At 41.2% G+C, this 22,500-nt stretch overlaps 1 protein-coding gene across 6 annotated transcripts in view; it reads left to right on the forward strand.

Annotated features, from left to right (window-relative positions):
- Nucleotides 1–22,500, forward strand: part of LOC143028358 (uncharacterized) — a 301,720-nt gene that overhangs the window by 277,491 nt on the left and 1,729 nt on the right. For all 6 annotated transcript variants that reach the window (XM_076190317.1, XM_076190318.1, XM_076190316.1 and 3 more), the window contains 10 exons: nt 8,676–10,358; nt 10,589–10,728; nt 12,120–12,204; nt 12,714–12,965; nt 15,397–15,544; nt 16,229–16,482; nt 16,738–16,948; nt 17,664–17,962; nt 18,277–18,422; nt 19,008–22,500. The exon at nt 19,008–22,500 is cut by the window's right edge and continues 1,729 nt beyond it. In XM_076190317.1, the coding sequence (XP_076046432.1) occupies nt 8,676–10,358; nt 10,589–10,728; nt 12,120–12,204; nt 12,714–12,965; nt 15,397–15,544; nt 16,229–16,482; nt 16,738–16,948; nt 17,664–17,962; nt 18,277–18,422; nt 19,008–19,487 (3,698 nt within the window). In that variant the 3' untranslated portion in view covers nt 19,488–22,500. The remainder of the gene's footprint in view (nt 1–8,675; nt 10,359–10,588; nt 10,729–12,119; nt 12,205–12,713; nt 12,966–15,396; nt 15,545–16,228; nt 16,483–16,737; nt 16,949–17,663; nt 17,963–18,276; nt 18,423–19,007) is intronic.

Consider the following 22,500-nt stretch of genomic DNA (forward strand, 5'->3'; position numbering starts at 1 on the left):
TGTCTTCAAGTCTAGGAAAGAGATTCTTAGGTAACGTTGAGTCTATTTGATATGCTATAGTCTATACTAGAGACTCTATAGATCCTAGAGTATATAGCCTATAGTACAGTCCAATTCTTCTAAGGCAGGTAAGTTTTATAATTTTTTTCTTACCACGTAAAACGGCTACTCAGCTCCTCGTGACGTAATTCTGTTTGAGAGTACTCGCTACTATTGTAGAGTATCATCGCCTGTAGAGTTATACTATGTCATTATGATGTATCACAGTTTGTTAAGTAGTAAAGTAACAATATTTACCACTAGAAATACTTTCTTTTAGCACTGCGTTGGCGTAGAATTTTATCACAAACATAATTCTATTTTGTATTTATTCTGTATTTCTGTATCGTTTTCTGTATGCCTTCTCTGCAGTAGAAAATGAAATGCTAAGATGTATTTTAGTTCTACGCTGTGATGTAGAAGAACTATAAAAAAATATTCTGTAAATTTTGAGTTTTGGTATTTGTGGTGATGCCTGTCCTCTGTGGCTGCGGTAGAGATGCAGCCTTTGTAGTGAAAATATTGTTAGATTTTCTTTGATTCTTTTATGTTTACAAGTGATCAACGGCATAAATGTAACTATCTATTCATCTACCTGTTTATGATTTTTATTCATCCATTTATCTATTTGATCCATTATAATTATTCTATCTATTCATATATCTATTCATTTATTGATTAACCAATTTATTCTATTCTATTTTCTTTGTTCATTTTTGTATTTCTTACATATCTACAGTATTTATTTACTTGTATATTCCGTTTCTAATTCTTACTCCAAACAAGTCTTCATAGTACTAATAACAAGTACTCATTTTCTTTTCTCATTTCTTCTTTAACAAAAGATCATAATGCTCCTTTAAAGAAACAAAAAAATTTACTTTTCAAATTCCATTATACGTACGTTATGTATGAAAACTTAATATTCTCTCGTTCCTAACAGAAAACGTTTTCCATTACATATTAATGAAAGAAAAATAAGAACTCATGCATAACTTACATATAATAGAAATTAAAAAGGAAGCTTTGGTGTTCCTTAGGAGCATTATACGCACGGGGAATAAAAATAGAAAAGTAATTGGCACGGTTGCTTCGCGGGAAATCTTTCTTCTTATGGTCCACTACTGGACCATCGCTTTAACCCCTCAGCTACGATACAGGCTCTGTACCTGGTCACGGTGGTTTAAACTAGTCTAATAAAACTAACTCCCAATGCTTGCTTGTCTTCTTCGGCATATTTGATCACCGTAGTGCTTCGTGTGGCTACCACCCTTCCAAGGGGAAAAAGCCACCTGCATGTATGTAGTGGGCTAAAAATCCTTCCTAACCCAAACATCCCCAACCTGGTGCTTGCGTTTTTTTTTTTTTTTTTTTTTTTTTTTTTTTTTTTTTGCGAGATCTTTGTACCTCTAATTATTGTAAAGAGCCAATGCTCGAATTGGAAGAATTTCCATCCCTTAATTCCCTCTGATAAATATCAGAGGTGTACAAGATTTATTTGATTATTTACCTATTCACCTATTTACTAATTTATTTATTTGTTTATTTATTTATCTATTTATCTGGAATTAAAGATCCTGTGACTCTTAATGGAACCAACAACCCCCCAAATCTTCTCGTTATCTGAATAAAATCTCACCAAAATAAACCAGAATAAAATAAATAACGTTGTACCTCCCCACAACCGCCTTGTTGTCAGTTAACAAGTGAGCATAAGGTTGGTTTTCATATGCTTTTACTCCTTCATTCTCGCCCTTTTGGTTTTGGTCGGAGGAGCAGATTTTGGCCATAGGAAGACCTGCAGGGTTCCAGTTGAGGTCGTCCTTCAACCAGAATGAAATAGTCTGGTGGTTGTTATAACCACACACACACACACACACACACACACACACACACACACACACACACACACACACACACACACACACACACACACACACACACACACACTCACACACACACACACACACACACACACACACACACACACACACACACACACACACACATACACACACACACACATACACACACACACACACACACACACACACACACACACACACACACACACACACACATACACACACACACGCATACATACATACATAAATAACCGAGCGGGTTAGTCCGTCGTTAGCCTACTCGGGAGGAAGGTCGCGATGATAGCTGTTCGAACACACTACAAAGTCCTCTGTAAGGGCGCAGTCCTAGCCTACTGATACGGGGGACTTTGTGACTTTAAACCAAATAATCATATGTGCATATATATATATATATATATATATATATATATATATATATATATATATATATATATGTATATGTATATATATATACATATATATATATATATATATTTATATTCATATATATAAATATATATATTCATATATTTATATATATATATATTTATATATATTTATATATATATATATATATATATCTATATACATATTTTCAATATATATATATTATATATATATATATATATATATATATATATATATATCTACGATGAGCCCCATAGCACGGGCCGTTCCCATATCATCGAGCACTTTGAACCGATTCACCCCGTCAAGGGGTACATTTCCCTCAGCTGAATAAAATCGCCTTGCGACTGCCAGAAGATAATATGGAAATACGATTCCAAACCGCTCCTGGGATACTTAAACACTTGCTGGGGTAGGGATAAGGGAAGGGTCCTTTAGCTGAATGAAATCGTCCGACAACAGTCAGGAAAAGGTAAATAGGGATGTCCTTTTTTTTTTTTTTTTTTTTTTTTCTTAAGGGAGGGTCCGAGTGCCGGGATCGAGCGGCAGACCGGAAAACCCAGTCCTAGAGGCGAAGAGTTCCCGACCGACCAGCCGCCACTTCCTGTTATAGAGTAATTGTTACTTTCAACCGGACACCGGACCTCGCATATACTTCCGGTAGTATAGTACACAATGTGCCCGCGTGCGTCGATTTGAATAGACTTCTGGCTGGCTCAGTGGCAACGCGTCCGCATCGCGGTCAAAAAACCAGAGCTCGAATCCCGGGTGGATACAGAACTAGCTTTAGTCTTCAATCAAATATATATACTTGCATGTACATGTGTGTATGTATATATATATATATGTATATATATATATATATATGTATGTATATATATATATAATATATATATATATATGTATATTATATATATATACATATATATATATATATATATATATATATATATATATATATATATACTATTTATCAACAAAGTACACAGCACATGCATATATACACATACATACATACATACATATATACATACATACATATATACATACATCATTAAGACATGCACACACATATTCATACACTTAGGTATTATGGTACACGCGTATTCCAAAGTTCCCCGACAGTCTAACATTATCCTTTACAGCAGAAGAGTTTATTGCACAAGGAAATTGTTTCAGTATAACGTAAATCATCAATCATATTCTCAAGTTAGCAACCGTGCACTGATTATGGCGCCATCTGTGAAGAGAGATGGGTACCTTTTAAGTTGTCGTCAAACTTTGAAATATGGCTGTATATATGTGTATTCTTCTGGTCTTCCCTGCTCGTTTCCTCTGGAGTGACATGTGACGAGAATAGTTCTGGACAAAGTATCTCCTGTATGAAAGTGGTACTTGGAGACAAGTCTATCAAAAGAAACACCACAAGTGAGCACGCAGCCTTTATTAGTACGACGTTTCGTTTGTTATTACAGCTTTATCAAGTAGAGCTCTAAAAAGCGAACGTCGCACTAATAAAGATTCCATCCGCACTTGCTGTTTCTTTTGATAGAGAACCTTCTATTGGGCATAAAACCGAAGTTCTTCAGTTCGGTGATACCTTCTACAGGTTCTTCCTCCTGCAGAGACCAGAAGACTTTATTCAGGTGGTGGATGACCTAGAGGCCTCAGGCCATTCTCCCAGCTGATTAAAATCGTCTGGTCTTAGCCAGATTAAGATGCATGAAGTGTGTCACAACTCAGAGTTGATATAGTGCATGATTAAGTTAACTTATGTCTGTCTTTGGAGTGTTTCCCTCATTTAACTTAACACGGTGCATGTTAAATTTGGCTCATACTTGGATAGAAACCATTAATTAGTCTGTTATATCATTGCATGTTCAATTTAACTTGTTTCTGTACAGGTTCTAAAGGCTTGGTTATTGCATGTTAAACTTATTTGATATCTTCATCAGATAGATTCTTATCAGTTAACTACAGTAGCTACCCATTTAAGACAACTGCATGTTTTGCTCAATAATTCCAGGTGTCTCTGCACAAACCACCACCAGCTTCAGCACAACTACGTATACACTGTCTACAAGAACACCCCCAGATCATGTTTACCCTGAGCATTCTTCCGAAGAAACAAGTTGGAGTTCGACAAGACCAACCACTCATTTAGTGATAATCGAATACTCCAACATAACCTCGACTGCGTCCACTAATCCAATCCCGACCGAATTCTACACTAAAACTACCACTAATTCAGAATTTACTGAAGATACGACATATTCCACCACGGAAATAGGTACTACTGGTACAGAGAAAACGGAAAATCCTACTGAAAGTATGACTGACTTTACTGAAACTACAACGGGTTTCACTGACACTACGGAGAATTCTACTGAGCCTACGATAGAGTATATTGGAAGTACCACAGATTTCAGTGACATGTTTACATCGCTAAACTATTCTTTAACATCTCCTGATTATGTTACTGAAATCGCGACTGATTTTAGTGACACGGATACAACAGGAATCTTTTCTACAACCACCGAATCAAATACAACTCTTGTAGGTGCATCCCCAGACTATTACACTGAGATTGCAGATGACTTTACAAATACAACTGAATCCAGCTATAACGTGCCTGATGCTGGCAATTCCTCCTTAACTGAAACAAATGCCGAATCGCTTTCAACAATAACTGGAGCTACATATGAAACTACCCTGCCTACAACAGACTTGACGACTTTTATTACAGATGGTTTGACTACATCTGAGACGTCAATAACTGATTCAGTCACTGGAACATTAGTAACTGGCCCATCTTCACTTACGATGTTCTCAACGGAAGCTATAACCAAACTCACAACCACAGACGATCAGACCACAACTGGGTTAGCTACTGATGATGCATTTACAACCAATACAACACTTGAGACGTCAGCAACTGACTCAACTGGATGGGCGACGAAAGAAACTACAACTGAATTCACAACCACGGGTGAGTCAAGCATAACAACAACTGATTTAGCAACAGAGGAATCACAAACAACTTACTCAACTATCCCATGGATTACAACAGAAACTACAACTGAATTCACAACACCAGAAAACTCGACTGGAGCGGAGTTACCTACGTCCTACAGAGCAACCACTGACTCACCTAATGGGTTAACAACTGACTCATCAGTGACCACTTTGTTTACAACAGAAATGACTGATATACCCACAACCATGGATAGTCAGAATACAACTGACATATCTATGTCTAATTCTTCAGTGACTGAGCTATCACCAACTGAAGTTTTTTCGGCAGAGATGACACATACAACCGAAACTACAAACACAGATGATCAAACTATGACTGATTTAACAGCGACTAACTCGACCCTTGAGTCGTCAACAACTAGATGGTTTTTGACTGGCTCGACGAATATAACTGAGTCATTGACGAGTCTCACGACTAAGTCAGTCACTGAGTCTTTGGACAGTGGTTTCTCAACGAAAGAGTGGTCCTCGCCTGAGGCAAAAGGTGCGTTCAAAACCACACACATATCTAACTCGATTATAGCCAACTTAACGACGTCCAGTGCTCCAACCACTGAGCTAACCACTGAGTCACTGACAACTAACCCATCAACAACAAAATGGAATTCAACGGAGACACTGGGAATAACAGAATTAGTGAATATGAGTGACTTTAACACAAATAACACATTGATAACCGATCCAGTCACTGAGCCATCGTCAACTGACCCATCAATGAGGGAACAGATTTCAACTGAAACATCGAATAGAAATAAATCAATAACCTTGGGCGGAGTGAATCTGATTGATGTATCAACTTTTGATATATCGACAACTGACTCAGTTACTGAGTCTCCAACAACTGATTCATCAACATCGACAGGATTCTTGGCGGAGGTAACAAGGACAAGTGAATCCGTAACCAACAATGATTTGACAACGTCTGCACTTAACACATCGACAGTCGAATCGTTCTTTGGGTCATCAGTAACTGAAACGTCAGAAACTGAGACGAGAAGGTATTCTAAAGGCTCATCAACTGAAGTAAAAGAAATGGTAACAGAAACGACAAAAATATTAACTACAACCTCGCCACCATGGGGGTCAACTAGTCACGAGGATTCGTCAGAGGACAACATAACAACAGAAATTCCTTTACCATCAAGCTCTTCACGGACAAACCTCGTGGATTTAAGAAAAGGATCAGTAAATGACTCTGATACAAAATATTTTGCAAACGAAACCAAAGAGTCACCAACAAAGACAACATTCGTTTTTTCAACAACAACAACAACAACAGAGACATCTCCTACCCCTACCACGCAAGAGCCCAATTGGAATATCGAAGATCTTTGGTCATGGTTCAGGACATTTACAGGTGTATAGATAACTTACAGCATTCGTCCTCTGAGAAAGACACAAAATTGTCCTGATTTAGGAAGGACAAAACCAGAATATATATATATATATATATATATATATACATATATATATATATATATATATATATATATATATATATACATATATATATATATATATATATATATATATATATATATATCACTGTGTGCAGAGAGGCATTAGAATAGCTTTGACATCGTTAGTTCAGAAGCCTTTCATCAACTGCTGAAAATATTCTGGCACCAATCCCTATCGTGTTGAAGGGATCAAGTGTTGTGTCATAATGTCTGTATATCCATCTACCTATATACCCAAGGCTTCTTTCCCTTATAAGGGAGGTAACCTTTATCATAAAGTGCCAGTGGAGTTTCCCCCATGTCAAGGGGATGACTGGGTCAGATCCGTGACATCATAGCTTTGGTGTTCAGCCCACCGTGCGTCAGCTGTGACGATTTGCGGAGGCTGAGTAAATTGACATATCAACAGACTTCGAGTGGTAGTCCGAAGTCGACTTTTTTCCACAAGGCGGTGCATAATGTCCTAGTTATCCTTTGTTGTATCATTTGTATGACTTATTTTGGAGCCGGGTGATCAGTATTACTGTTTATGTTTTTATATCCGTTGAACTGCACGATCTTTTGTTGAATGTACATAGCATAATGATGTAGTGGATATTGTATATGTTTGGGTCCAGCGTTCCCACTAACGCACTAGAAAAAAAAAAATGTGCTCACACAAGCCTTTCAATATTATTTTCTAATCAAATAAATCAATCATATAATTTCATAATAATGAATAAAAATATGATTTTGAAAATCTGCCAATGACCATTGAAATGTAAGTGTACAATTTCATTGTTTCACTTGTAGTTTTGAGTTCGTTTGTACTGTGGTCAGCTGTCAGTATGGTGACAGGTGGTAATGGACATTGAACTGCCTAGTGTAGGCCTTATGGTCTCTTGTAGTCTCCTTCATTCTTATGTGCTTATGTTCTTAGACAAAATTTGCATACAGGCAAATTTCTGCGCTCATTCACAGGAAAAAATTTGAGAGAATATCGATTGTGTCCCACTTGTTTCAAATCACTAGACTAATTGCACTAGTATAAGTATCATTCTCTTTAATGATAATTTACATTGTTTTTACAAAGCAAAAGTTTTAATAGGCATCTGAAAATCACAAGAATTCATTGGGATTACTAACAATTTCAACGTTATATATTTTTTTTTCATTCGGTTTTGTAATATATTGTAGAATACAAATGACAATTCTATGTCAGAGTATCGATTTCCTGTGTGTGTCCATTTAAAGGTAACTTGAAATATGCCTAACAGTGTCGTTCCAGGTATGTTTATACGTATATAAGCGGACAATATTGTGTGTATGGTGTGATAGGTTGTAGGAACAATAGTCATAGTTAATTAGGAAGTCCATGATATGTATGGACTGCGTAGAAAACTAGTTTGTAAGACTTTGTTAGCTATTAAGGAAATTGTTGCATGAAAAGTATCTCGCTGGTGACGTTTGGCTGCCGCTTCAAGGAGGAGGAGACTTAATTCTCCATCATGACCAATGGTAAGGACAGTCTGTTTTCCATGCACCCTTAATACTGTCCTGTGAGAAATGTTCTTAAGATTAATTGAATTATAGTGCCCTTTCCCTGGACCTTGCACTGCTCATTTTTTTCATATTTGACTACTAAACTTGATTATTACGTACGTAATCATCTCTTCATAGTTTGAAATTATGATCGATGAAATACCCATTCTTCAATAGTAAATTTTCACAACAAGGCACTTTTGTTTATAAGAATATGTGAGTCGTCGGGTATTTGATTCATTATTTTTCATTTACTAATTTTCAAATAATAACAGAAGCATTGTAGAACAGTCATTTCGTTTCTAGACAAATCTAGATTTGTACTAATCTATTCTTCCCTTGACAGAGGACATCACGACGACGACAACCACTGAAGTAAGTCTGCCGCATGACTTAAACCTCTTACAAATAGGCGCAGACCTTATCAGCATCAAGACAGAAACACGAAACGACGAAAAGGCAGACGAAGGTGAAGAGGGGAAGGGAGAGAAGACTGAGGAAGCCGCAGAAGGCGACAGTGAAGGAGTGGAAACAGGAGTCGAGAAACCAATAACCGTGGCAGAAGACGCGGAGTCGACGAAGAATGGGACGATGGCTGACACTGGCGAGAAGATTGAAGAGGGCGAAGTGTCTACCAACGTCACTGGCACTGACGTGGTTGTGGAGGGTGGGGCACCAGGTACCCCGTCTAATGACACGAGTGTGCCAGAGGGTGACAGTACGGTGGACCCCGCTGTGAGTGCTGGGAATGGAACTGCTGTCAACGTTACGATATCAGACGGGGTTTCCCAACCTGATGAAGGAAAGGTTGCAAATGACACTGTACCATTGTCACCTGACAGTGAAGCAGACCTAGAAGTCGATAGCGTGGATGTCGAAGATTCCACGCAAGAGCTCCCGGTGGATCAAAAGACCCCAGACGACCATGTAGAAGGTGAAAGGGATCCTAGCGAAGAGCATAGAGCTACAGAAGAAGGCATGGTTAATGTAACCCAAACAGGTGAAGCAGGAACGCCTCTTGACCATGCAGAAGGAGAGACGTCGGCCCAAGACGGAACGAGTGAGGAGCCTCCCGCTCCCGACATGAATGCTATCTTGAGCGCAAATCTTCCTTCGAACATGACAGGATCGTTCTTGGACATCTACATCTCCCCGGGAACGCGCTTCGAAGACATCGCATTTTTTACCAACATAACCCAGACTCGGAAATCGGGTCCTGGTTTGTCTGCAGTTCTTTCTGGAGATTCACCTGGTGACCTGTCGATAGATGAAATAGACCAGGTGATACCTCTAGAAAACACAACTGAAGTCTCCGAGACTATCCATGACACCGCAAATACTCCAGGAGACATTGCAGTTAGTGAGCCAGGAATTACGGAGACGACGCAGGTCTCTGATGTGCAGCATGTCAATGCGACAGTCATCTACAACAATGAGACAGTCGTCGAAGACCAGGGCAAAAAGGAAGTCGTCATCATTCAGGCACAGGCGGCCGAGACTAATGATTCGACAAGTGACTTCGGCATCCTTGCAAATACACCTGCTGACGAAGACAAGGAGATTCATGTTGTCGTCGCTAAACCTGTGTACTCCACCACGCCCTTCCCTTCAGCGTCCACCGAATTCCCTAATATTGCTGACAAGCCGAGTACGGTGTCAGTCAGCAAAACGGTTTCCTCTTCAGTGGGCGTCATTCACAGACCAGAGCCCGGCGGTAGTCGAGCGGCCATCACCAACGGCACAGCGGTAGAGAGTGTCTTGGCCTTCAACATCGTCATGGATGCCATTAATGTTCCTGGTAACGGCTCGAGCACCGTCCAGCAATCCGGCACGGACCTCTTGCCCCTCGACGATGTCAATGCTGATAATCGTGGAGGAGGACCTTCTGCAGTTTTTGTAGTGAATGCCAACGAAACTTTGATAACAACACCAACTACTTCTACTACTACCACCACTAGTACGACCACCACTACCACCACAACAACAACTACGCCACCACCAACAACAACGGCTCCTCCATGTCCGAAAGGTAAGACATATTTCTATGAATGTCAGCTTTGAAATAGGGTCCAGATATGTCACATATATAAACCTCCCTTGAAAGATAAACCATCTTTGGACGTCGGGTTCTGTTTTTCATAAATTCAGAAGAGACGAAAAGACATGTCTTCAACTACAATAATACATTAGATTTAGAGGATTATTCTAGTTATATGGAAACCCATAGTAACGGCTTTGTTTCCTTCTTTCTCTTTACAGACTTCATCCTCTGCAAGAATGGGACAAGCTACTGGGGCGAGTGTTTGCCAAAGCGGGCACGATGTGATTCAAAGCCTGACTGCTCAGATGGATCCGACGAAGACCAATGTGATGAACTCGACTGTAGCGGCAACTTCCAGGTGTGTTCTTTTGATTGTACTTATCCGAACTAGTGATTAGAGGGTACAGGACTGAATCAGCGGTTAGGATAGTATTTAGAATTTTTGTGAATGCAAATTGGTATGAGGCTCTGATGGGTGGAGTTGTACATGTGGATGTGATTGGAAGTATCTTGTGATTATGGTTGTGTTTGAACTTGCGATCTGTGATGTAGAGATTCACAAGGTACAATGTAATTTTGGTTGAGGTTGTGATTCATTCAAAGTGTTGACTTGGCAACTGAATATACTTCTATATCCAGAGGTCACTGTACCAGCGGTAGTAGTGGTTTTGAAGCTAATGGGTGGGTAAGGCCCCGAATATATGTAGTTGTGATAAAAAAATTCATGCTGGGGTAGATAGAGCAACTAAAGCAACTACTACAGTGTACTAATCGCATTATTTCTATCAACTACTTGTCCGCGTAGCTATAATTTGGGATTCCACCGTGGTTTGTATAAGCAATGCATTAACAAGTGTCTTGTCTGGTGAGTATATATTCTTGTAGTTCCCTATCTTATGCTCGATAATGCTCTGTGGTAAATGTTATCCCCTTGTATTAAGAAAAGTAGATAAAGTGAAAAATAGCAATAGCTTTAGATTGAAAAATATTTCTTTACATAATTGTAACAGGATTTGCATATTCATCGGATGCCTACTTAATGAGATTATTCGTTTACATTTTGTAAACTCTTGCTTGGCATTTTTGTATACGGCTATGAAGAGGATTTATAGAAGGAGGCTCAATAGTCTATCTAGATTATATACACATGCTTAGCACCCTTACGTCATCGTCTCTTACAGAATTACATGTTTCTTTTACACTTCCAAATGAAATCCTTCATTATCTTTGAGTACATTTCTTGTAACCAAACATTTGCATAAGCTATACATAATTTGTATGTTTTGCAAGAATGTGCATGTGCTTTGCGTGAGTATGAGTATATGGTACAGAAATTTTATTTGGATGTGTTTTGCAGGAATATGTGCATGTAGTTTGTAGTCATATCATGTAGCGATTTGATATCTCTATGTATTTTTTCCTCGTATTTCACAGATTATGCTTACAGAACTACGAGTAGATTACACTTACTATTATGATTATTGGCTGGGAATGGGAAACACAGGAATCTTAATCTGAGTCTGTTCAAAGGAATGAAAAATCCTATCTGCTAAAGGTTAAATCTATACTCACCATAACCTCTCATCCCACTCCCACGCAGTGGGAAGTGAGAAACCCCTGGTAGTTAAACCTATAAATACGCGAAATTCCATTCGCAATTGAGTTCTTCTCGATGAGCTCGCCATATGAACGATTTAGATTAGCAGTGACAAATGTATATGTATTATATATGCAATGGTTGTATTTCAGTGTCGTAACGGCTACTGTATTCAGCGCCAGTATGTGTGTGATGGCATCAGACATTGTAAGGAGGGAGAGGATGAGGCACCATGTGGTACGTCACTTTCTCTTACTTGTTTTGTCTTTCCACTGAATAAAGGTGATCAGGATTCTTCTTTGAGTGGAGATTAGTCTCTAATCTTAAAAGAATGATGCGCGACTCAGGTCCGAAAGGGTGTTGCTAAAATCAGTGTAGAATTGCATAAGATATGGGATATCACTTAAAAACCACCATAATGCATAAAACATGCAGTCAGTACCTCCACATGGGGAATACATAAATGAATGTTTGAAGGTGAGACAGATGAGAGGAAAAGTTGGTAAGAAAACTCAAATTAAACCCGGAATACTAATATAATCTGACATGTCGACTTTACTCTGAAAAAGACGAAAGTCAAAACGTCGGATTATATTAGCGTTTCTTGTTCAACTTGAGTTTCCTTACCATGAATAAGAATCTAATTAAGAGGAAGTTGAAGTCACAAAGGACATCATAATATGAAAGAGGGGTCAGCCCACCTTGATCACCAACATCGTGAGGACCTAATATGTTTCCTTCCGCAGGCACGCAGTCCTGGCAGTGCACGCCAAGCGAATTTGCCTGCAAGAACGAGTCATCCCGTTGTCTGCCCAAAGACCTCCACTGTGACGGCCAACTGGACTGCCTAGATGGTTCCGACGAGACCAACTGCTCAAGAACGTGTAGCTTAGAGGACGAGTTCAAGTGTTCGGACGGGAAGTGCATTCCACACACTTGGGCCTGCGATGGTATCATTGACTGCGATGATGGAATAGATGAAGACAAAAGGAACTGTGGTAAGGAGGACTGATCCTGAGTTTGTTGTGGATTGTCCACATTACTGTGGGAAATTCTCATTAAGGTGGGGAGCCTTAGAAAATGCTTAAGGGTGCTGGTGTCTTCTCCTCTGCCACGCAGACATGACCCAACTTCACTTAGACTTCCTGGGGCATGGCTGGGTGGATACATAGAAAGCCATTGATCCTTTGCATTTAGAAGATAGTTCAGCAGTTATCGCTTGGTGGAAAGAATTCCTAAGGGTCAGTTAATCGAGCCGTTACCTCAAGTCTCTCTTGTAGGAGACCCACGGCCTCTAGATAACCGGCAACAGCCATCACATCAGCCCATAAGTCACTCGAGGAAGAAATATTGTGTTCTTTGGATATGGCAAGGATAATCACTGGCCGAGCAGGTTAGAGCGTCGTTACTTGCGGCGGAGATCAAAGTAATGGTGGTTCGAACCCTGCCACCGGCGAGTTGAGCTAAGGGCATGATTCCTTAAATTCCACGCTACAAAGTTCTCTGTAAGGAGTATCGTCCTAGCCTTCTGATAGGGGGTGTTTGTGACGTTAAACCGAATCATGGATATGGTAAGGGTGGATATGGGAAGGTATTAGGTGTTCTGTGTTTTCTGTGTTCTGTGTTTTCTGTGTGATGCTTGCATCTAGGGCAGTTTGCTTCTGTCGCCAGGCCTCATTTGTGCTGATACTGTAATGAAACTATCGGTTGTTTTAAGAGAAGGTTAGATGATTTAATGGATGGGAATGATAGGTGGTCATGGACATGGAACTGCCTAGTGTAGGCCTTATGGCCTCTTGCAGTCTCATTCATTCTTATATTCTTATGGTGATGTGAACACTTCGTGTACCAAAGAACTAAGGATTTTCTAAAGAGAAAAACCTTCTATTCAGGAAGATATCTATACACTAAGAGGTGCAGGTAGTGTTTTTATGATATAAGATCTCATAAAAATTGCTGAAGGTCAAGTGCACAGTTCAAACCCATTTCATTTCTGGACAATCCATAAGTCGTGCAGTGTACATTCGAAGTCACAGAAGTGTGCCATGTGTGTTCATGTGTGTAACGACTATACTTGGCCTCAAATGCCCAGGAATGAGTGGAATTTGGAGTAACAGTGAGTAACAGTGCATATGCTAATCTCCATGTACACACTCGACCGCACAGAAACTCAAGTATACGAGGACAGGCTTCGGCACCTTAACTTACACTCTCTGGGGGGTGATCTAATAGAGGTGTTCAAATGGATCAAAGGCTTTAACACGGGTGACGCAAACAAGGTCATCATATTAAGACAGCAGGGCAGGACTCGCAGTAATGGGTTTAAATTGGACAATTTTAGATCTAAGAAGGAAATAGGCAAGAAATGGTTTTCCAGTAGAGTGGTCAACGAATGGAATAGACTTAGTAACCATGTAGTGAGCGATGGAACTATCGATTATTTTAAGGGAAGATTAGATACCTTTATGGATGGGGATGACAGATGGTAATGGACAAGGAACTACCTAGTGTAGGCCTTATGGTCTCTTGCAGCCTCCTTCATTCTTATGTTCTTATGTTCTAAAGTTATAACAAATACACAATTATACGTGCAATGCGCATCTAGACTCAAGTAGATTCCAAACTGCAGAGGAGTGAATACCGTCCAGAGATATTTAAAGGGTTTAAAATAAGTCATATAAATTTTATGTACAAACAAAAGAGAAAGAAAAAGGAGAGACAGGCTATTCTAATTCTAATTCAGGCTTGTAAAACTTTAAATGGCAAATGTACACATACTTTCTTGTTCTGATTTGTGAACCAAAAGGAAAAAAGGGAGGGGAGGAGAAAGAACGAGGATTAATTCAGACCTACAAGAACAGTAGAACGAACGAGACTGCAAGAGACCATATGGCCTACACTAGGCACTTCCATGTCCATTACCACCTATCATCCCCATCCATGAAGATATCTAACCTTCTCTTCAACATAACATAAAAATGGAGGAGATTGCAAGAGACCATAAGGCCTGTACTAGGTAGTTCCATGTTTATTACCACCTATAATCCCCATCCATGAAGTTATCTAATCTTCTTTTAAAACAACCAACAGCTTCAGCGCTCACTACAAGATTACTATGTCTATTCCATTCGTTAGTCACTCTATTGGTAAACCAATACTTGACTATTTCTTTCTTAAATACATTCCTGCGAGTCCTACCCTATCATCTTAATATGATGACCTTATCTGCATCCCCCTTGTTAAAGCCCTTGATCCATTCGAACACCTCTATTAGATCAGCCCGCACTCTACGTCTTTCCAGAGAGTGTAAATTAAGGTGCCTAAACCTGTCCTCTTTAGGTAAATTTCTAAGCTCATGTATCATTTTGGGCATTTTCTTCTATACTTGACTCGGCAAGAATACACACAAAAGCTCTCTTTCCCTCACAGGCTGCAAAGGGCTCGATGAACTCCGCTGCAACGTCGGAGGTTGCGTGGCGCCCTTCCAACTGTGCGATGGCATCGGCCAGTGCCCCGACGGGTCCGACGAATGGAACTGCCTCAGGATCGACAACAGCACCAGCCAGTTACAAGTCAGGTAAGTCTTCACCTAGAAGCGCCAGGAGAGAAGCGCTAGTGAACTGTACTCATGGTGAAGAGTAGCCGGAAGTGGTTAAACCGAGATGGGCTGAAGTAAGAGAGTATTTATTTATTTATTTTTTGTAAGGAAAGACCCTTAGTAATTGTACATAATTAAGCTCCTCCGACACATTTCCTCAAAGTATAACTTCACTTGTGATCAATGCTGGATAAGTGTCAGCACGTGAGTAGTAGTAGTTGTGTATGGTATTTCTCACACCTCCAAATTCAAAGTCATAGTCCAGTTGATGAAGGGCTCGCTAGCTTCATGTACTGTCCCGTATCACCCCGGTATCGCTGTGACTGGACAGTTTAACACAAGATGGTCTGTGTCCTGTGGGGATGCATGGCGTGATGGGTATATAGGGAATTCATGACAGTCCCATCGATGCAGGTTGACCTCACTGTATTAGCTTATATCTATGTACGAAAGACTTTCCCCTCCTTATAGGGGATGTAGCCAAGTCAAAATGCACGTAGTACCCACTCCCACCCATTCCACTCCCATCCACCACCCTCTCATCTTAGCTTCTTAGCTGTATAGTTTCACTTGTAGTCAATGCTGGATTGGTGTCGACGCGTGAGTGAAGCGACGCGATCCTCAGGAGAATCCCTACCAATGATGATGTTGACGTACCCACAGGGACATTACCGGCCGCTGGGCTGCCGTCTGTGCCGACAGCTGGACCTCGGAATGGAGTGACTCGGTGTGTCAGCAGCTGGGCACAGAGGGCTCCCTCACCTTCCAGGTGAAGAAGATGCAGGAGGAGGTTTCTGGAGCTACGGTCCGACTCAACGAGGCTGACGAGCCCGGTTCGAGGAAGACCTTGCCTGTGTCCCTCAAGGCTGGGAAGTGTAAGAGCGACTCCCTCACCCATCTCACTTGTGACATCAGAGGTGGGTCAGAATTCTGGTGTTTATATCATATAAGAACAACTCTTCCCTTTACTACTCAAAGACTCCACATCTTCTTTTGATACGTTCCTGTGGTGAGGGGACAAGAATACCTCTACCGTGTTTCCATATATAATGGGGTGGATCGAAGGGACTGGGAATTCCTCTTTCTGTATGCTCCTCCTGCGAAGAGTTAAGGTAAGGACTTGGATCCCCGAAATGCAACTATTAGTACTACATCGTCCTTCCCTCCTACAGAGTGTGGTCGGTGGGAAGCAGAGGATCCTGCGGCTATCCAACCCCTCCCAGGCCAACAACAACCTCAGACCGATGCCACCAACAGTGGCACCCTCACTCACTGGCCCTCCTTGGCACTTCTTATCCACACTGAAAATCCAAACCTCAAGTGTCCGGCTTCTATAGTGACGGCATCCTGGGTCCTCACGGCATATTCATGTCTTTTGAAATTGTAAGTTTTGTTGTTGTTCAAAGACATTTACTTGTGTTTGTCATTTAGCCTAACTGTCGAGATGTGTCTAGATACTGAAACGAGTATGAATACATGTGAGGACGGAGCCTTCATTGGTATGAAGCTTCGTACTTGATAAAGCTGCAGGAAGCAAAACACCATACCAATAAAGGCTCCGTCCTCTCATAGTGGTATTTATTTCGATAGACTTGTCGGTAACTGCCAATTTCATACAATATGAACACATGTCATGTGACAACCCTTGCCTTGATAAAAGAGGAAAACTCAAAAACAAAAGATGGTAACCGAAGTTGTTTCTACTCAAACGAAGTAGCAAAAGCAAGTAGCATACTAGCCTAGTATGCCGCCACTTTAATATAGGGTACTCGGTTCGGATTCTTTCACGAGTTGTCTAGGCTCGTAATGAATGAACCCGAGTTTGAAACCTGAGGATTTTCGTCAGAATATTTATTCTCTGCAGCCGAAAGTGATTTGATTTATGTTGTTGTCAACCCAACTCCAAGGAAGAATCAAATTAATTTTTTACTTGATTCGTTTTCGAACTGCAATTCCTTGTAGCTTTGAACTGCGTTACCATCCACGTGATCATAGCATAGGAGCTAAACGCCTCACTAGATCCCCTTTTCTTATGTTTTCCTTGCCCATAAGCCATTACAACGCAAGTTCACCGTCTTTCACGACCTCACTCTTACAGATCGAGTCGGCAGAAACCTCAACCGTACCACTGGAAACTCGTGGCGGGCAGAGGCGCCCCTCGCCTGAGCGGCAGCGACGTCCAGGTGATTCTTACGGTACGCCTAGTGCCCTTCCCGGGAGCTCGCAGGCGCGGGGGCATATGGCAGGGCGACGCCGCTCTGCTCAAACTCAACGACCCCCTCGTCCTGGCGAAGTCGTCGGCTGCAGCCGTCTGCGTCCCCAGCCCGGAGAGGAACCTTACCGCAAGTGCCGAGGTGCCGTGCGTCTTTGCGAGCTGGACGAAAAACGATCCGGGAGGTATGGGTGGCGTTGATGTTCTTTTAGCATAACGGTCCGTACTAGTTACCGGATATTTATATAACAAAAGCCTTCATTCTGGACGGGATAAAGATTCCAAACCCCCCCCCCCATCCTTGGTGGTATATATGTTTAAGAATGAGAGCAGCAGAAAGGAGGTATAAGATAGATAAAAAAAGCCAACATTCTCCCTTTAAGTGGAGGTTAACCTCCAATAATAAAAAAATGCTCCGTAGTTCTGGTCCGTAGGGTTGTCACAAAACCCTCCCCATACGGGGGGTCACTGATTGAATCCTCCTTTCCTTTCCCTGCAGGCGACACTGCCCTCCGGCACTCCATAAACTACCTGAGTGGGGGTTGGGTGAGCTCGGAGGTGTGTAATCACACCCACTACCCGGGTCTCCTCTCTTCGGGTCATCTCTGCGCGAAGTTCCCGGACCTGGAGAGAACTCCTTGTCATGTAAGTGTCTGGGTGTTCGGGAAATGGGGTACTTATCAGCAGGGAGGCCCCCTGCAAAACGAACGTCAGAGAGAGTTGTCTCACCTGCCACTCGCCTTCAGATCCCATCAACACCATCACCCTCATTCGGGCCCAAGATTTCACAGTAACAAATGTGACTATTTTTCATTAATTCTTTTTACGTAGATTTTACAACCAGATACTGTTCCCTAGACTCACATTAATACAACATAGACAACAGTTCGACGTTTCCTCCCAGAGAGATATATAGGAGGTCCAGGGGATCGTTGCTGGGTACTGTGGGGCTGCGGGTTTCCAGTTAGTGAAGCACGAGGCAACAATTATCATCATCGTTGTTATTCATTTACTCATGCATCCCTTTCTTCATTCATTCGTTTATCTAGTTTTTTTTTAACTTATCCATTTATCCATTAATTTGTATCTACCCGATTATCTCTAAATGAACAGATTGATTCATCATTTGATCGACCGATTCCTTTGTGTGTTTATCTAAATGATAATTCATATGTTTGAGAATGTGGATTCCTCTTCAGCTCCGTATTAAAACATATGTATGTTCTGCAGGAGAGTGAGGGTAGCCCGCTTATGTGCTTCGACGCCCAAACATCCTCCTGGAAGATGGAAGGCCTCCTCACACATAACGCCCATTGCCAAGGCGCCATTCACCCGCCCATCTTCACCACCATGCATTCCCTCCAGCCTTGGCTCTACAACACCATCGGGCTCTCCCAGTTACCAGAAGCATCTGTCTACCGGGCGAAACCGGCCCAGCTCACCTCCGCACAGTCGAAGTCTCTCTCGGGGCCGCCGCCGCCGCTCCCACAGCAGGCAGCTCCTCTCGAGGTTGGTCCTGCTGACGCCATGCATAGTGATGCTGTCAGTATTGATGGTCACGAGGTCTCGGCCAGTGCAGCCGCTGGACCGTCGGGCGCCAACGAACGGCTTCTGGAGACTTCGTTCTTGCCGAGTTCGCAAAACGAAGATACCGCGAAGTTGGAAGGCTCTGAGACCGATCGCACAGAAAGCCACAATACGAAGTTATAGCGACGGTAGGAATAGATGTTATTATCAAATTTATTTTTTTGAGTGCCTTAGCTTTGTGCCATAGGTGAGTTCGAGGAACGTCGGGTGGGCGAAGAGAAAAAGAGAGAGAGAGACGAAGTGTCATGCCATCGACTTCGAAAGTCTTGCTTCTCGTCTTGGCCGCAAAGGGGGTACTGCATAGTCCGACGTGGTCGCAACAGAGAGATTGGAGGGTTCCTAAAGTAATAAAATAGTGTGGAGGTGATGGTGACGGTCATGTGGAACACTGAAAGGTTCTCAATGACGGTCGGACACGGATGATGAAAATAAGTGGAAGCACAAAGTGAAAAACAACATCAATATTTGCCGTAGCGTCCGTATACTGACGACTACTTAGACAACTCCCGTGTGATTCTATGGTCAGAGGGATAAACGGAGACGCAGATAATACGAATTTAGTGAAGTGAGTCAAAGGTTGTAGTTACAGTGATCTGTGAAAAAACATAACGAAGGCATCCTGTGTATACTAAAAGAACAAACAGGCCATACAGCTTTTGTGTTTATGGCTTCAAAACCTGCTTATCTCAGTAGCTAGACTCTTAATTTCAAGTAGGAAGACTTACACTATTTCATTTAGATCATCAGGAAAACATAAACTATGGTGTACAGATAAAAGAAAGCAGAAATTATACAGACAGTTGCATGACGTCGGCTATACACAAGCCACGCAAATGACATCACAAATTACGTCAACGTCAAAAAAGTAACCTTGTGAGTCAGGAAGTTCCTACAGACTAAACAACAATCTTCTACAACCTCAGCATGCTCACAAGTCCCTCTGAAGCAGACCTTCTGAGGGTGTCGTGATTAGAAGTACAAGTTGTATTTGTTTCGTTTGTTCCCAAAGACTGAAAGTTGAAAAGTTCGAATGTTACTGAAACAGGATCGAGGAAAAGTGGAAAAGGAATAGGAAAGAATGTTCTGCCTCGGTGATAGATCATTATGTGTATAATTATTTGTATCCATATAAGAATATGTGTAAATATACCCACCCTCGCATACATGCACACACACGTGAACACACACATACATTTAAAAACATACATATACACATACACATGTATATATAGTTATATATACACATATATTCTTATATATACACATATACTTATTTGTATGCAGATATATGCATACACATATTTATTCATGTATGTCAGTAATTGTTGGAACCAGTTACAAGGAGGATGTAAAATCTGTAAGTCTGTCTCACAAGTTTGGTGCTCCTACGGTTGTAAGAAAATCTTGCCATGGCAATAAACAAGATAAATAAGATGAGGAAGAAGAGGGAATAAAGACGGTAAAAGACACTCTTTCTTTGGGTATTTTGTAAATTGTGGTAAGAATGCAAACCGGAGAACAAAAGACTCGATGGATCATTTCGAAACAAAGACTTGACGTCAAAAGTGGAAGGGGAAGAGCTTCTGCTTGAGTGTCTGCAGGTGTCTGTAAATTTTTATGTGCTTCAAGAGAGATCATGTAACCTTGGACGAACTTACTTTATCAAACGTCATCTACCATAGGTTGTTTGTCCAAATGCCACAGTGCCTCTAGTTTATTCTTCGTATGTATTTTTTTTTACAGAAAGTTAAAACAGATTTGACGTCAAAGAGTTACAAAAAACTCACTAATCACTGTACCGGTGCGTCCAAAAGTCTGTACTGTATTATCGTCAATTCATGTTCTTGTATACTTGAAGAAGAAAAAGAACGTTTCTATTTTGTCATCCTGTTGAGATCTATAAAGGTCTTTTGAGTTATACTATGTCTTGAAAGCATATCGGTACACCTAAGGTTCTATTTATCATACCTAAGTCTGCTCACTAGTGCCTTATAACCCATTCTTGATAAGTGAGTGGTCTGTGGAAGGACGGCTCTGGAGACGCACATTCTTTCGAACTCAAGAGTCGAAGTGAGGTCTCTATCACTTCTTTGGTTCTTCGGTAGAGGAATGGCTCCGGGGACGCACACCCTCTCGAACTCAAAGTCGAAGTGAGACCTCCATCCCTTCTTCGCTCTCACAAAAGACGCTCGTTCTCTCTTCTGAAGATGTCAGAAACTCCAGCTCGTCCTCCTTGTTAGTTCTGGACAAGGTGATCCTCGAACTAAGGAGTCTTCGGCTTTTACTCTTCGAATTTTCGAGACTCTTCTCTCTCGAAGTAAGCCTCAGTCTGTTTTTCTCCTCATTCTTTTACTGTTCCTGTATTTTTTCTATACTATAATACCCTCTTCTCCTACTTCCTTACACCATTGTCTTTATAATTTGTCATTAGTTTAGTGGAAAAAGTGATAGGAAAATACCGGCTGGACCAGGATCACTATATTACTAACGTTTCGGCTACAAGTCTTCTTCAGAGTCTGAAGAAGACTTGTAGTCGAAAAGTCAGTGATATAGTGGTCTTGATCCAGCCCGTCTTTTCCTACCACTTCTTCCACTCAGCTGTCTCACCTTTATACATTTGGTATTAGTATTACTGAAGGAGACTAGTCTTCATTTTCTAACATTCTATTAGACCTCTATAAAGAAAAAATCCATTTCTCTCATACTCTGACTTTTACCCTTTTCTTCTTAAAATCGCCTTGGCTGTCCAAGCACAAAGGTCAAAGGTGGCAGCGCCCTCTGGGGTAAGCTCTCCACCTTCTCCTTGAACCTCCGCACTATTTCTCGAGTCTTCACTCCGGATAACGAGACGGATTTATCGTTATCGTCATTGTCATGGGTGCGAGACATAGCGCTGAAGTCCATAATTACATGTGATACTAAATGAGGTGATTATTTATTGATTGCGTATTTATCTTGTAGTTATTCTTAGTTCTGCATTTGTTATTGAAGAGACCCCTTTGGGGAGGGGGAGAACAAATCATATATCAGTTTGTTCAAAACTAACCCTCCTCCCTACATAGAACAGATTGTAGTAAATTGTTTCTCTTTTTTCTCTCTCTTTTATCGGTTGTATAACGTCCAAAGTATTAGATAG

This window comes from Oratosquilla oratoria, chromosome 9 (genome assembly GCF_046742065.1).
Source record: "Oratosquilla oratoria isolate Oo_2021 chromosome 9, ASM4674206v1, whole genome shotgun sequence".
Taxonomy (NCBI): Eukaryota; Metazoa; Arthropoda; class Malacostraca; order Stomatopoda; family Squillidae; genus Oratosquilla; species Oratosquilla oratoria.